Source organism: Dipodomys spectabilis, unplaced genomic scaffold (genome assembly GCF_019054845.1).
Source record: "Dipodomys spectabilis isolate Male_0828 unplaced genomic scaffold, ASM1905484v1 ptg000385l, whole genome shotgun sequence".
NCBI lineage: Eukaryota > Metazoa > Chordata > Mammalia > Rodentia > Heteromyidae > Dipodomys > Dipodomys spectabilis.
In genome coordinates this window covers 200,019-215,289 of record NW_024871062.1, presented here as the reverse complement: position 1 = coordinate 215,289, position 15,271 = coordinate 200,019, and the positions used below count along the sequence as shown (strand labels likewise).

The 15,271-nt window shown below is 45.9% G+C and overlaps 1 protein-coding gene across 4 annotated transcripts in view; it reads right to left on the bottom strand.

Moving 5' to 3' along the window:
- Golga3 (golgin A3) overlaps positions 1 to 15,271 on the bottom strand; it is a 48,299-nt gene that overhangs the window by 21,742 nt on the left and 11,286 nt on the right. For all 4 annotated transcript variants that reach the window (XM_042667249.1, XM_042667252.1, XM_042667250.1 and 1 more), the window contains exons 5-12: positions 13,891 to 14,528; positions 12,722 to 12,833; positions 10,102 to 10,408; positions 6,857 to 7,059; positions 4,962 to 5,099; positions 4,611 to 4,772; positions 3,848 to 4,216; positions 200 to 277 (exon numbers count right to left, since the gene is read on the bottom strand). In XM_042667249.1, the coding sequence (XP_042523183.1) occupies positions 200 to 277; positions 3,848 to 4,216; positions 4,611 to 4,772; positions 4,962 to 5,099; positions 6,857 to 7,059; positions 10,102 to 10,408; positions 12,722 to 12,833; positions 13,891 to 14,528 (2,007 nt within the window). The remainder of the gene's footprint in view (positions 1 to 199; positions 278 to 3,847; positions 4,217 to 4,610; positions 4,773 to 4,961; positions 5,100 to 6,856; positions 7,060 to 10,101; positions 10,409 to 12,721; positions 12,834 to 13,890; positions 14,529 to 15,271) is intronic.

Below are 15,271 nucleotides of genomic sequence, written 5' to 3'. Positions count from 1 at the left end.
GAACAAAATGTACTCATTATTTCACTTATGTAATGGTAACCCCTGTGTACATTATCCTTATAATGAAAAAAGAGAAAAAATTTTTAAAGGAAGACATGAATGTGTCCTTCCACCTGACTGATTTTGTTCTACTGATGCAAAGGTGACTGTTAGAAGCTGTGTCTGACAGTTTCAAACAAGAAAAGCACACCTCTCTTACCTTTTGCTGAAGAAACTGTTCCTTTACCTTCTGCATCTGCTTCTTCAGGGAGGCTGTCTCCTGCTCCAAATGTTCCACCTATGGGAGTTTCACAAAAAAGGTGCCTGAGGGCTCAAGGCCTGTACCCAGTGGCATTTCCTATGAGCCAGATCTAGTCAACTCACCAAAGAGAGACTGCAACCAGACCCAGGCTGATGGCCCAAGAATTACTTAGGGACACATTACTAGCATCCTCCCTCTTGCCATGAAGACAGGTGCTCATACCTGTAACTGTTAGCTATTCAGGAGTCTGAGTTAGTCTGAAGATCATGGTTCAAAGCTAATTTGGGGGGCTGGGAAGGTGGCTCAGTGGTAGAATGCTTGCCTAGCATGCATGAGGCCCTGGGTTTGATTCCTCAGCACCACATAAGCAGAAAAAGCCAGAAGTAGTGCTGTGGCTCAAGTGGTAGAGCGCTAGTCTTGAGCTGAAGAGCTGAGGGACAGCACCCAGGCCCAGAGTTCTGGCCCCACAACCAACAAAAAAAAAAAAGAAAAGGAAAAAAAAAAGTTTCTGGGGCTGGGAAGGTGAATCAGTGGTAGAGCCGCTTGTCTTGTATGCATGAGGCCACGGGTTCGATTCCTTAGCACCACATAAGCAAAAAGAAAAAAGCCGGAAGTGGCACTGTGGCTCAAGTGGTAGAGCGCTAGCCTTGAGCTGAAGAGCTGAGGGACAGTGCCTAGGCCCAAAGTTCAGGCCCCATGACCGAACCCAGAAAGAAAGAAAGGAAGGAAGGAAGGAAGGAAGGAAGGAAGGAAGGAAGGAAGGAAGGAAGGAAGGAAGGAAGGAAGGAAGGAAGGAAGGGGAAGGAAAGGGAGAAAGGAAAGAAAGGAGAGGGGGGGGGGAGGGAAAGGAAGAAGGGGAAGGGAGGAAGGAAGGAAAGGAAAACCTTGCATCCTTGCTACCCAAAGCCTGTCAGAGATCAGCCCACTACACCATTTGGATTTTTATAGGATACACACTTTTAGCTTTAGACCAAGCTACTATGCCTATGGAATGGTTTGTGCATGTGAAATGCCATTTTGACACAGTAAAAAGGCATTTCCTGCCCCCTGATTCTGAGGATTGAACTCAGGTACAGGTTAGGCAAAAGCACTAGCTGAGACACACTCTGAGCCCCAACAAAAAATGCTTTTGAGTATGGGCCACAAGGTCTTAACTCCTAGAATCCTAGCTACTCAGGAGGCTGAGACCCAGAAGATCACAGTTTGAAGCCAGCCCAGGCAGAAAAGTCGATGAGAGTAGTCCTTAAGACTCCATTACCAATTATCTAGCAAAAAGCTGGGCTGAAGGTGTGTCAAGTGGTACACCACGAGCCATGAGCAGACAAGCCTCAACCCCTCCTCCCCCCAACAAAAGCCATGTGACACAAATGCCCTTGTGGCACCTGCATGTAGGGCACAGGACCATACTACATGACACCCAGACCTGCTGTCATGCGACAGCGTCTGGAGGCACCAGTGGAACATGTTCACTACATGGTAGCTGTCATCTATAGTTGTCTGGGATGTACAGTGGTCAGAGTGCTGTCTAGAGTCAGTGTCAGAAATGGGAAGAGCTTATTCATGGGTCAAAGCTTTCTACGTTTAAATGATTCCTAAGACCAAAGCATAGTCCTTACAAACCCCAGTGATAACTTGAGCTGTTAAGAAATGATTGAGCCATTTTCCTACAATATGGAAAATGCTTCCTAAATAATCCAGATAAAAGATCAAAACGCTGTTTGTCCCAGACAAGTCCTTCAGCCCCTTCATCCCCTTCAACTACTTTGTCACCTGCCCCTATCTTCAAAGGAGTTCCACAGAAAGAACAACAGGATGAACTAGGCAAGGGGAAGGCAAGGTCAGCAAACTTCAGGCCCCTAATTGGACAGCACTGTCTCAGAGATGCATGAGGGCACACACACACATGGTCAGTACACTTCTACATGCCAGTGTCTGAGAGGCATTTCTATTCTCCCATTAGGCTGCTTCTGACCCTCCACGGCAGGAATCAGAGTACAGAGGTAAGAATGCAGTTTCATAGTGTGATAGGAACACAATCCCACTGCGCTCTACCTTCTTACAGAGAAATAATCACAATCCAAGGGCTTGTACAAGCAGCTTTCTTTGAAAAAAAAGAGTAAAATCCCAGCATTGTCCTTCTAACCAACCTAACAGGCAATAAAGAGCTCTAATAGAGCCAGGTGCTAGTGGCTCACACTTGTAAGCCTAGCTGCAAAGGAGACAAGTATGAGGATTGGCATTCAAAGCCAGTCAGGGAAGGGAATGTCCACAAGACTGTTATCAACATAGGCAGATAGCTTGTGGGCAGCCAACAGTGTCTGTCCTGTAATATACCAAATGATTTCACAGGCCTTACACCATAGGCTAGAAATTCCCCACACCCATATGTACCATTATTGTATTCCCAGAGGGGAAACAACCAGCAATCACTCTAATCCTTGGTCTTTTTTTGGGGGGGTGGGCACGGAGGGGTCAGTCATTGGACCTGAACTGTAGGCCTGGGTGCTATCTCTCAGCTCTTCAGCTCAAGACTAGCATTCTACCACTTGAGCCATCGCACCACTTGCGGAGATAAGAGTCTCATGGACTTTCCTGCCTGGGCTGGCTTTGAATTGCAATCCTCAGATCTCAGCCTCCTGAGTAGCTAGGATTATAGACATGAGCCACTGCACCTGGCTAACCCTTGGTCTTTATAAACTAAAGTTTAAAGACATAATCATTCCTTGATATTGACTGCACCTCTGGAACACCCTTTTTACATGTCTGCCTACATCTGACATGTGCTATTATTATAAGCACATTGGCACTCCGCAAGTATGGTAGAATGCTGAGCTATGCTCTTATATACCAGGATCCTGTGTGTCCACAGGGCAGGCCCACACTGGACCTAGTGTTGGCCACGTGCCCCATTCTGTGCACTGTCTCATAATCTCTACAGGTAGAGGGAAAGGAAATCAAGTTTCCTGCAGCAATTTAAGCTGGGAAAGACATCTTCAGGAATATTTTCAAAAGACCAAACAAAACTCAGTTTCATGGGTTGGGAATTTGGCTTAGTGGTAGAGTGCTTGCCTAGTTGCATGAAGCCCTGGGTTTGATTCCTCAGTACCACGAACACAGAAAAAGCCAAAGTAGCACTGTGACTCAAGTGGTAGAGTGCTACTCTTGGGCAAAAGCAGCTCAGGGACAATGCCAAGGCCCTGAGTTCAAGCCCCAGGACTGGCAAAGAAAAAATAAAAACAAAAACTCTCAGTTTCGGGCTGGGAAGGTGGCTCAGTGGTAGAGCGCTTGCCTTGCATGCCTGAGGCCCTGAGTTCAATTCCTCAGCACCACATAAAGAAAAAGAAAAAAGCCGGAAGTGGCGCTGTGGCTCAAGTGGTAGAGTGCTAGCCTTGAGCTGAAGAGCTGAGGGACAGCGTCCAGGCCCAGAGTTCAGGCCCACGACTGGACCAAAAAAAAAAAAAAAAAATCTCTCAGTTTCAGGTCCAGGACACAGCGTAGGCTGTTGGGATCACTGCCTTAGTGCATTTTCCCTCGGTTTAATCACACTTCTAAAAAGGAAATCAAATGACCAGCATCTATTTACAACCTAACAGCACACTACTTTACCTGGCTGGACTTGATGGCCAACTCTTGTTTCAATTGCTCTAAAAGACCTGAAGTCTCCTCGGTGTCTTCTTCTAAGCGCCTTGTTCCTCTGTCAAGTTCATCCTTGTCACTCTTGGCTGCCTGCAGAGCCACCTCCAAGACAATCTTCTCATTCTGCAGGAAGCGAATTGTGTCCTCCCTAGAAGCAGCCTCTCCCTGCAGCTCCTCTAGCCTCGCCTGCAACTCATCGTAGTGTGTCTGCAGCTCATCGAGGGACTGCCCCTTGGCCTGCAGAGCCTCCTGTGTTGAGGCGAGCTGCTTTATCAGATCCAGGTGTTCCTTCTGCACTGCATCAAGTTGTTCATCTCGCTGGTGCAGCGTCAACTTCACCTGGAAACAGATGATAAAATCAACTGGTTGCCTTCAACTTGGCGGCAAGAATCAACTTTTTCCCTGTCCAGGATTAATTCTTTTAGGGAGACAGTAATGGGGTTTGAGCTCAGGGCTTCGTTCTTACTAAGCAGAAACTCTACCACTTGAGCTTGATTTAAATAATTGTGGGGGACTTCTCAGAGCATCTTTCCTAGTACAGAACAAGAACAGAAGTGTAAATCCATACCTGGGCTGATATGGCAGCAGCCTGATCCCTCAAACACACTCCAACGTACTTCAACACAAATGTGCACTTCTGATATGCCTTGACATGCTGCTATGCAGGCCATCTGTGTGCAGACCTGGGGAAGTCTCTGTGAGTATGATTTCCAGAGTGGCTGCAGCTACTTACTTGTTCCAAATGCTGCTCCAAAGATGCTGCCGAATCTGCCAACTTCTGTAGCTGTTCGCGCTCCCCTTCAAACTCTTCCAGCCTTCTCTGGAGGTCTTCTTCGACCATTGTCTTTGCCTCCCGAATCTGCACAAAAGCTGCTTCCTGATCCAACATGTCAGCCTGGGCCCAGAAAATAATATTTTTTAAAAAGTAAAAAAATTATCAAATGTATATATTTTATGTCCTTCTGTACATGCCTATGTACATAAAGGCATATTTATATTTAGTTGTTTGCATTACACTTATGAACATGTACATAGCAGGACCCAAAGCTAGATAAAAATGAGCACTGACTGCCACAGTCCTCACCTCAATGCTCTGGAGCTGGACAGCTATGCGCTCCTTCTCCTTTATGGATCTGTGCTGTGTTTCTGTCAGTTGATGGGACAGGGACACGTTCTCAAGCTTCAGGTGCTCCAGCAGGCCAGCCTGGGTCATCTGTCCAACCTTTAAAGACAGACCCAGGAGATAAAAAGCTGCTTGACATTAGACATCAAGTTCAGACCAGCCTATCCTTAGATACCTGGGTAAGGGACTCTGCCTAAGACAACTGCCAGCCGTCCCTCTCCTGTCTTCCACAGCAGGGACAGTCCCTGACTTCCTTATTGTCACACTGGACTTAGCATATAGGCCTCACTGCCACTACAAGACAGACCTCCTCGAACTTGGGAATACCTAAGAAGTGAAGGCTGGGTACCCAGAAGTCAGGTCATCACACCCAAGATCATGCATTTTGGTTAGAACCTATACAGAATTCCTATCAAAGGTGTACATCTTGTTTTTTGGTCCGGTGTGAGCCTTGAACTCTGGGCCTGATGTCCCTCAGCTCTTCAGCTTAGGCAAGCACTCTACCACTTGAGCCACAGCACCACTTCTGGTTTTCTGGTGGTTTATTGGAGGTAAGAGTCTCACGGGCTTTCCTGCGTGGCTGGCTTTGAACCGAGACCTCAGATCTCAGCCTCCTCATTAGTGAGGATTACAGGCCTGAGCCACCATTGCCCAGCTTCACAGGTGTACTTCTAAGCCAGGCACCGGTGGCTCACGTCTGTCAGCTCAGCTCCTGAGGAGGCTGAGATCTGAGATCACAGTTCAAAGCCAGCCTGGGCTGGAAAGTCCATGAGACTCTGTTCTCCAATTAACCACCAAAACCTTGGAAGTGATGCTGTGGCTCAAAATGGTAGAGCACTATCCTTGAGCAAAATGAATTCAGGGACAGCCCCCCGTCCCTGAGTTCAAGCCCCACAACTGGAGGGGGCAAAAAAAAAAAAAAAAAAAAAAAAGGCATATTTCTGAACCTCCCAGAGGAGGAGCCCTATCTAAAGGTGTTCTTTAACATAACAAGTCAGGTACTGAGCTTTGGCACAAAGTGATTTCAAGCCTACTCCTTCTTCCAAAAGCACATAAGTCTAAGAGGCTGTCAACAGGCAAGGCAGAGGTGAAGTACACACACCAAAGGGTACATACACCAACATGCCAGGTTTGCACACAGCTGGCCTGCATAGCCATGTGTCAAGCCATATCATAAGTGCATATTGTGTTGGAGTGTGTTTGAAAGATCAGCCCAGCCATGCTAATTGTTCATGTTCTGAACTAGGAAACAGTTTTGAGTCCACTAGAAAAATGAACCGGAAAGAGGAAAACTCAGGACCTGGAAAGGAGCTCACAGGGGAAAACGTGGTGACTACACAGTTCTGAGACTAAGCAGCTGGAGCAAGGTAAAGCGGTAGGGAAGAGGATGCCTGCCATACTCTTAACCCATCAAAGAACTGGGAGAGGATTCAGAGGCGGGTAAGAAGGCCCCCAAAGCCCAACAGATATGAACTTGAAGGCTGGGGTTAAACAACGAGTTACCGTGTAGACAAGGGACAGGACTAACTAGCAGAGACAGGGACATGAGACAGTCCAGAGCAAGGTATCTCAATGTTCTGTTTTATTTTGTTTTAGCAATTTAGAGTTTGAACTCAGGGCTTCACTCCTGCTAAGTAGGCACTCTATAACTTGAGTCACACCATTAACAAGGACATGTCAAAATAAAACACCGAAGCAGAATCTAGAAGGCTTCTGTGTCAGGTCATGTGGAGACTTCTATACAAGATGATATGGACTATACTGATGCTTGGTGGACATTAAAGGAAAACATCTGTGATGTGTAAAACCAGAAACGCTTGTACATGCCATCTCCCTGAATGGAGTCCCCGCCATACCTGGATGTGAGCTACTTCGCCCTGAAGCCTGACCCGAGCCTCCTGGGCCAGGGCAAGCTGTTGCTGATACCACTGCCGGGCATGGTGCAGAGATGCAATTTCAGCCTGTGATGCCTGAAGCTTGCTGGTCAGTGTCGTGCGCTCTAGCTGCACTTGCTGGAGTTGGCTCTGCAGGGCTGCCATCTGCTGCCGAAGGTCGTGCACTGAAAGTGAGCAAGCACAGCCAGCTCAGACTAAACAGCACCAACAGGAGAGCCACAGCTCTGTGTGGACATCTGACCCAAAGTCAGGTTCTGCAGAGAGCAAGAAGTACAGTTGATGCTGGCTATCTACAGTGGTCATGTTCTAAAAGTTACCACAAACCTGGCAGTGACAGACATGGAGATACATGTGTAGGTACTGGAAGCCCCTAAACAAATCCTCTCCAACAACGGATCAACACATGACCTTCCTTTATGTGTTCTTCTGTTTAAAGATATCTTACTTAAAATGTAATTTATTAACATGAGCTCAGTCAGAAGCTCTGTAAGCTAGCTACAGTGCCAGAATAGTTTCTGTAACAAATCTATTTTTTAACAAACAGCTCACAGTCTACTCACACAAAGTGTCTAGGGTCACTAAACAGCAAAATCATGCCTAAAATAGCACAAAAACTTAAGTGTGGCACTAAAGAGACAACAGTCTGAGCTGAAGATAGGACCTGAGGGCAAGCAAGAATGTCTCCTCACACTACCTTAGCTGGGAGTTTGTGCATTGAGCAACTTAAATTTCTAGCCACCCTGCAGATATCCAAGAATAGCCATGAAAAATGCTATGACTACTGACATAGGGGTTACAAATAAAATTTAAGTGAGTAGTCAAATGCAGCTGCAGATCTGTGAGGATCAAGTACAAACGATGTGTTCAAAAGATTTGTATGGACACATATTCTTGTCTCTTAACCTCTAACAATGTTTATCAGCCATAAATAAACTCAGCAAGGGCACAACATGGCTGATTCTGCACTAGCTTACTACATGGTCAGTCTTAGTATGAGCAGGGCAGGATGGAAGGAGTGTAAGACAGCAAGACAGGAAGTTATTGACAACCCAAATCAGAATACAAATAAAATAAGTCAGACGCATTTTAATTTAAAATTACAGTCCCTAGATTTAAGTATATATTCTTTCTGAGGACATTTTCCAATTTTCTCCTTTTCCTTCCTCTGTGATATAGCAGATGTTTAAACTCAGGGTCTTGTGCATTATGCATGCTAAACAAGCAATCTATTATTTAACTACACACTCAATTCACCCTGGCTACCCTACAACTTGCAATCCTCCTGCCTCCTGAGTAGCTTAAATTACCACATTCTCAGCCTACTTCTAAGCTTTTTTTTTTGTCAGTTGTGTGGCTTGAACTCTAGGCCTGAGTGCTGTCCCTCAGCTCTTCAGCTCAAGACAAGCACTCTACCACTTGAGCGACAGCGCCACTTCCGGTTTTCTGGTGGTTTATTGGGGATAAGAAGTCTCACACACTTTCCTGCCCGGGCTGACTTTGAACCTCGAACCTCAGATCTCAGCCTCCTGAGTAGCTAGAATTACAGGCGTGAGCCATTGGCGCCTGGCTACTTCTAGCTTTTTGGTTAACTGGACATAACCATCTCATAGACTTTTGTCTTAGCCAGCTTGAACCATGATCCTCAGATCTCAGTCTCCTGAGTAGCTAGGATTACAGGTACAACCATCCAGCTCAAAAGTTTTAAAGGAAAAAAAAAAACCAATGAGTAGTATAGTTTAAGAAGGTTCATGCTGAGAACCACTGGCTCATGCCTGTAATCCTAGCTACTCAGGAGTCTGAGATCTGAGGATAGCAGTTTGAAGCTAGCCTAGGTAGGTAGGTAGGAAAAGTCTGTGAGATTCCTATCACCAATAAACTACTCAGAAAAAGCCGAAAGTGGTGCTGTGGCTCAAGCACTAGCCTTGAGCAAAAAGAAGCTTAGGGACAGTGCTCAGGCCCTGAGTTCAACCACAGTATCAATACAAAGGGGTGAGGGGGGAGAAGGTTCATGACTCTGACTGTAGTACGTCAAAGCCTAGAGTGGTTATATCTCAAAAAGACGAGAGGGGTTCCTGAACCCTTCTGTACTCACATCACACAGTCAGACAGGTACAGAGACTATAACTAAGCAGTGCACCGTAAGTTGGGTCAGTGCTGCTGCCTGAAAACCACTGTCTACTGAGCGCTTGGAACCCTTAGAGATATAAATCTATCTTGGAGTTCAGAAACCTTTGAATTTTAATTTCCCTAAGACACTGGGTATCATAAAATGCTTCAAGTCTGAGAACCTAATAAAAAAGTATTTTATTCCAGAGGGCTCATTCTGTTTTGGTCTTCTCTAGGTGACGAGATCTGAAGCACAGCCTCATAGCCCCAACTGAAATGAAAGGACATGCAGATGGGGACTGGTTCCAGTGGAGACTGAAGGCAGAAGGTCTCTGTGCATAGCCAGCTGTCCCAATCCCCTGTTATTCTGATGTTGCTCTTAAATACATTAGACAGAATCTGAAATAAACAGGCATCTCTACTCCCCTAAGTAACACTGGACTCGAGGCAGAATGAATGAAAATAATGGCTAACTATACTAAGCCAATTCTTAAGACCCTGGTATACCCTCTGACACATTCACACAAAAATGTACAGAAGTTGGGCACTGGTGGCTAAATGTCTGTAATCCTAGCTACTCAGGAGGCTGAGATCTGAGGATCACAGTTCAAAGCCAGTCTGGGCAGGAAGACCCATGAGACTCTCATCTCCAATTAGCCATCAGAACACTGGAAGCGATGATGTGGCTCAAAAAATGTACAGAAAGTGGTTGCTGGTGGCTCATGCCTGTAATCTTAGCTCCTCAGGATGCTGAGATCTGAGGATCATGGTTTAAAGCCAGCGTGGGCAGGAAAGTCCGTGAGACTCTTATCTCCAATTAAACACCAGAAAACAGGAAAAGGTGCTGTGACTCAAGTGGTAGAGCATTAGCCTTGAGATGAAGAGCTCAGGGACAGCGCCCAGGCCCAGAGTTTAAGCCCTATGACCCCCCACTCCCCCCAAAAAAGTACATAAGTCCATGTCAATAAAAACTTGCATTTACTTTAGCAAAGCAGAGATGCTAGGTGGAAACTATATGCTGACATGATACTGTGGCCTCATCTGTATGACAGAACCAGTATGTCAGGTTCCAGAAGCGGATCTCAGGGCTAGGGCCTCACCTGTGTTGTCCTTGCTAAGGATATTTCTCTGCATATCCTCCACTTTGGCCATCAGTCTCTGGTACTGTTCCTCTGCCACCTGCAAGTCGTTGTTTGAGGATGCCAGGCTGGCATTTTTGGCTTCCAGCATATTCTGGAGGTCGGTCATGGCCTGCTCCAGATCCCAACAAGACTGTTTTAAAGTGTCCACTTCAGAACTGAGAGAATCTTGTTTCTGCTGGCTGCTGTGGCTGTGTTCCACCTGTGCCTGCAGCCGTGTGCTCAGGGCAGCAAGCTGGGCCTGCAGCTCAGCCTTCTCTTTAAGTGCCTGAAAATACCCCAAATAAAACAGTGACTTCTTTCAGAATAAGAGCTCCAACATATTAACAAGACTACAGAAACAAGCCAGGTGCCGGTGGCTCACACATGAAATCCTAGCTACTCAGGAGGCTGAGATCTGAGGATCACGGTTCAAAGCCAGCCCAGGCAGGAAAGTCCATGAGACATCTCCAATAAACCACTAGAAAACCGGAAGTGGCACTGTGGCTCAAGTGGTAGAGCACTTGCCTTGAGCTGAAGAATGCAGGGACAGCGCTCAAGCCCAGAGTTCAAGCCCCACAACTGACCAAAAAAAAAAAAAAAGACTGCAGAAACATACTAAAATAACAGAGAAAGGTAAAAAGTCTTACATTGAAACATGATTTTCCCCAAAATACCCAGTCACTAGGAAGTGAAGTGGCACTGTGGCTCAAGTGGTAGAGTGCTTGCCTTGAGCTGAAGAGTTCAGGGACAGCTCCCAGGCATAGAGTTCAAGCCCCACAACCGACAAAAAAAAAAAAAAAAAAAGAATTTGATAGGGGCTGGGAAGGTGGCTCAGTGGTAGAGTGCTTGCGTTGCATTCATGAGGCTCTGGGTTCAATTCCTCAGCACCACATAAACAGAAAAGGCCGGAAGTAGTACTGTGGCTCAAGTGGTAGAGCCCTATCCTGAGCTGAAGAGCTGAGGGACAATGCCCAGGCCCAGAGTTCAGGCCCGCGACCGACAAAAAAAAAAAAAAAAAAAAGACAGTTGCCCCTCAAAGAAAGTAATTTTTCCAGAGGTCAGAGAGATGAGTATAGTCCATGCTAGCAATGGATGTAACTACATTGAAGAAAACAGAAGTCAATATTCACTGTCAAGAGGATTAGAAAACCACTGGTTTGTACATGCTTACATGTACACACACATATGTACTGTAAACAATCTAGGTATGTTGAAGGATCTCTAAGAGAGAAAAAGTAGCTAAACTCATCTTTTGAGGAAAATGAGCAAAAAACATCTTCAGGGAACTGCAGAAGCTGTAAGTGAAATTTCCATGAGATTGAGCCACAGACACAAGATACAGGATTGGCCCTGTGTGACCCTAACAGCTCTTCCCAGGAAGAGCTAGGAGCAGTAATGACCAGCCAAAACAAGAAGACAGTGAGGGCTAGAGTTCAGCTCTGTGCTAGAGTACCTATATAGCTGCAGAAGGCCTCTGGGTTCAAATCCGAACCACAATGAAAAAAAAAGTGAGTGAAAGGCAAAGCAAGTCCTATTCACCCACCAGCGAATTCTGCTAAACCAGATCTATCTAGAAGTACCTGTGGGAATCCTAAACCCACACACTGGAGAAAACTGTGAAGATGACAAATTCAACAAACCGAACAAATAGCTAATACGATCAAGTTAACTGGGTAAATTCTACCGAAATGTATTAGTATCCAGAAAGAGAGATGACAGAAGGAAAGTAGTTATGACAATCTAGATCTTGGCTTGACATGACTCAAATCCAAACAAAAAAAAGCTAAGCCAGGCGCTGGTGGCTTACGCCTGCAATCCTAGCTACTCAGGAGGTTGAGATCTGGGGATCATGGTTCAAAGCTAGCCCAGGCTGGAAAGTCTGTGAGACTCTTATCTCCAATAAACCACTCGAAAACCATAAGTGGCGCTGTGGCTCAAGCGATAGAGCGCTCGCCTTGAGCTGAAGAGCTGAGGGACAGTGCCCAGGCCCAGAGTTCAAGCCCAAGGACCGACAAAAAAATAAAAATTAAAATTAAAATTAAAAATAAATAAAATAGGGCTGGGAAGGCGGCTCAGTGGTAGAGCGCTTGCCTTGCAAGCCTGAGGCCCTGGGTTCGATTCCTCAGCACTATATAAGCAAAAAAGAAAAAAGCTGGAAAGTGGCGCTGTGGCTCAAGCGGTAGAGTGCTAGCCTTGAGCTGAAGAGCTGAGGGACAGCGCCCAGGCCCAGAGTTTAGGCCCCACAACCGGACCCAAAAAATAAATAAATAAATAAATAAAATAAAATGAAGGCATCTGTAAAGCTTTATATCTAGCAAAAAAGAACCATAAGGGGTTGGGAAGGTGGCTCAGTGGTAGAGTGCTTGTCTTGCATACCTGAGGCCCTGGGTTCGATTCCTCAGCACCACATAAGCAAAAAGAAAAAAGCCGGAAGTGGCGCTGTGGCTCAAGTGGTAGAGCGCTAGCCTTGAGCTGAAGAGCTGAGGAACAGCGCCCAGGCCCAGAGTTCAGGCCCCACGACCGGACCCAAAAAATTTAAAAAAAAAAAAAAAGAACCATACATTCTTTCCAAAGATTTGGCTCATCAAATATCTCTTACCTGACTAGCTTCCAATGACAAAGCCTCCAGTTGTCCTTCAAGTCTCATTTTTTCTTTAAGAACCTGCAGCATTTCATCTTGTGTTTCAGCAAGAGAACTTTCCATAGACACACTGAGAGACAGGAAACAGGGTCACGAGGAAGGAACATGGTCAGATTGTGTTTACCCTTCACAGTCTCCAAATTCTATATACCATTGCCACTCCCCATCCCGTGTGTGTGTGTGTGTGTGTGTGTGTGTGTGTGTGTGTGTGTGTGTGTGTGTGTGTGTAAATAGTTATAATTAATTTATCCACCTATCTATCCATCCATCCATCCATCCATCCATCCATCCATCCATCCATCCTGGGGCTTGAACTCAAGGCCTGGGTACTGTCCTGAGCTTCTTTTTTGCCCAAGGTTAGTACTTTACCATTTGAGCCAAAGCTCCACTTTCAGCTTTTTCTGATTAATTGGAGATAAATCTCATGGACTTTCCTGCTTGGGTTGGCTTTGAACTATGATTCTCAGATCTCAGCTCCTGAGTAGCTAGGATGACAGGTGTGAACCACCAGCACCCATCTCCTTCTCATATATACATATATATATATATATATATATATTTTTTTTTTTTTTTTTTTTGCCAGTCATGGTGCCTGAACTCTGGGCCTGGGTGCTGTCCCTCAGCTCTTCAGCTCAAGGCTGGTGCTCTACCACTTGAGCCACAGCGCCACTTCCAGCTTTTTCTGCTTATGTGGTGCTGAGGAATTGAACCCAGGGCCTCATGCATGCAAGGCAAGCACTCTACCACTGAGCCACCTTCCCAGTCCCCTTCTAATATATTTTTAAATAAGTAAGTAAAAAGACTTAAGTAATAAGCTAAAGCTTAGCCCATGTGGCTTTCTACAGCAGGCCTCTATAGGTATCATATTACAGCTTGCTTGGGAAGTCTACATCCCTGTAAGTGTTTGTGTGGTATTAGAGCCAGGTCTGTGTAAATATGGAAAGACAGGATGCTTTAATATCAAACACAATTGCTGATCAGAGCTGACTCTACTTTCTTATAAGAAACAGAGCTGTGTGAAATGCTAAGATCAAGACTAGAAAGGCATCAGGAAAGATACACTGTTCTTTGAGACATGTGGCAGTGGTCCAGAGTGCAGTGTCAAAGGCTAGGCCACACTGTCTTACCTGCTACAGATGCTGTCTCTGCGGCTCCGTACCTCCCCATTGACTTCTAACACCTGGTCTTGGTGCTCGGCTGCTGCAGCCTGCAGTACATCCTTAATTGAAGGGAACTGGGCCAGGGCCAATTCCTGGCCATTGACCACACAGGGAGCTCCCTGTGTGCTCATGTTCACCGAGACACCACAGGCTCCAAGGGTGGAGAGGCTGCTGTGCGAGGAGCTGTCACTCTCATTTCCATCAGCCTCAATTACAGTGTCCCCAGTCAGCAAGGTGCTCTCTAGACGATCACTAGTCTCAGGAGATGGGCTGACCTCAGATATGACTGAGGTACTGCTTCTGCTTTGCTTCAGTGCGCCCCCAACAGAGGTGGCAGCAGAGCCAAGGCCACCAGAGTCACTTGAATCTTCAGTTCTATAATCTGCCAGAGACCGAATTTTGTTTGACTTGGAACTCTTCTTATCCTTAGGATGTGCCAGCAGCCCTAAGCTGCCCACCTTAGGCCCCCGAGGGACACTAGTACGCAGAAAAGAGTACTCTTTTGTCATAGCCACAGTACTGGCCCTTGGCAAGGTTTCTGGGTTTAACATGAGCTCAGGATCAAGTGTGCTAAAAAGTCTCATTTTTGATGAAGGTTGACTAGACTGAAAAGAAAAGTACCAAAAGATAATTAGAAAACAACATTCCAAGATCTTCACCCAGAGCCGGGTGCCAATGGCTCACACCTGTCCAAGCTACTCAGGAGGCTGAGATCTGAGGGTCGCAGTTCAAAGCCAGCCCTGGCAGGAACATCTGTGAGACTCTTATATCCAACTAACCATCAGAAAACCAGAAGTGGAGCTGTGGCTCAAGTGGTAGTGTGCCTGCCTTGAGCTGAAGAGCTCAGGGACAGCACCCAGGCCCAGAGTTCAAGTGCAATGACTGACCAAAAAAAAAAAAAAAATCACCCAGAAAGTATACCAGAAAGCAATTAACATTCTTTCTTTTTCTTTTTGCTGGTTGTGGGGCTTGAATTCAAGGCCTGGGTGTTGTCCCTGAGCTTTTTAGTCAAGGTTTGCACTTTACCACTTTGAGCCACAGCTCCACTTCTGGTTTTCTGATGGTTAATTAGAGACAAGAGTGTCACAGACTTTCCTACGCAGACTGGTTTTGAACCATGATTCTCTGATCTCAGCCTCCTGAGTAGCGAGGATTACAGGCAGGAGCCACCGATGCCTGGCATAACCTTCTTTTATTGGGGGATAAAAAAACAACAACCCTCAGTTCTGTTATCTACAAAAGTCATTCTAATCCCAGAGCAGGGCATAAAAGAGAGGATGAGAAGAAAAACAGTGAAATGCAGCTGGACCTATCAACAGCAAGGGTAACTAGAAAACAACAGAAAAAG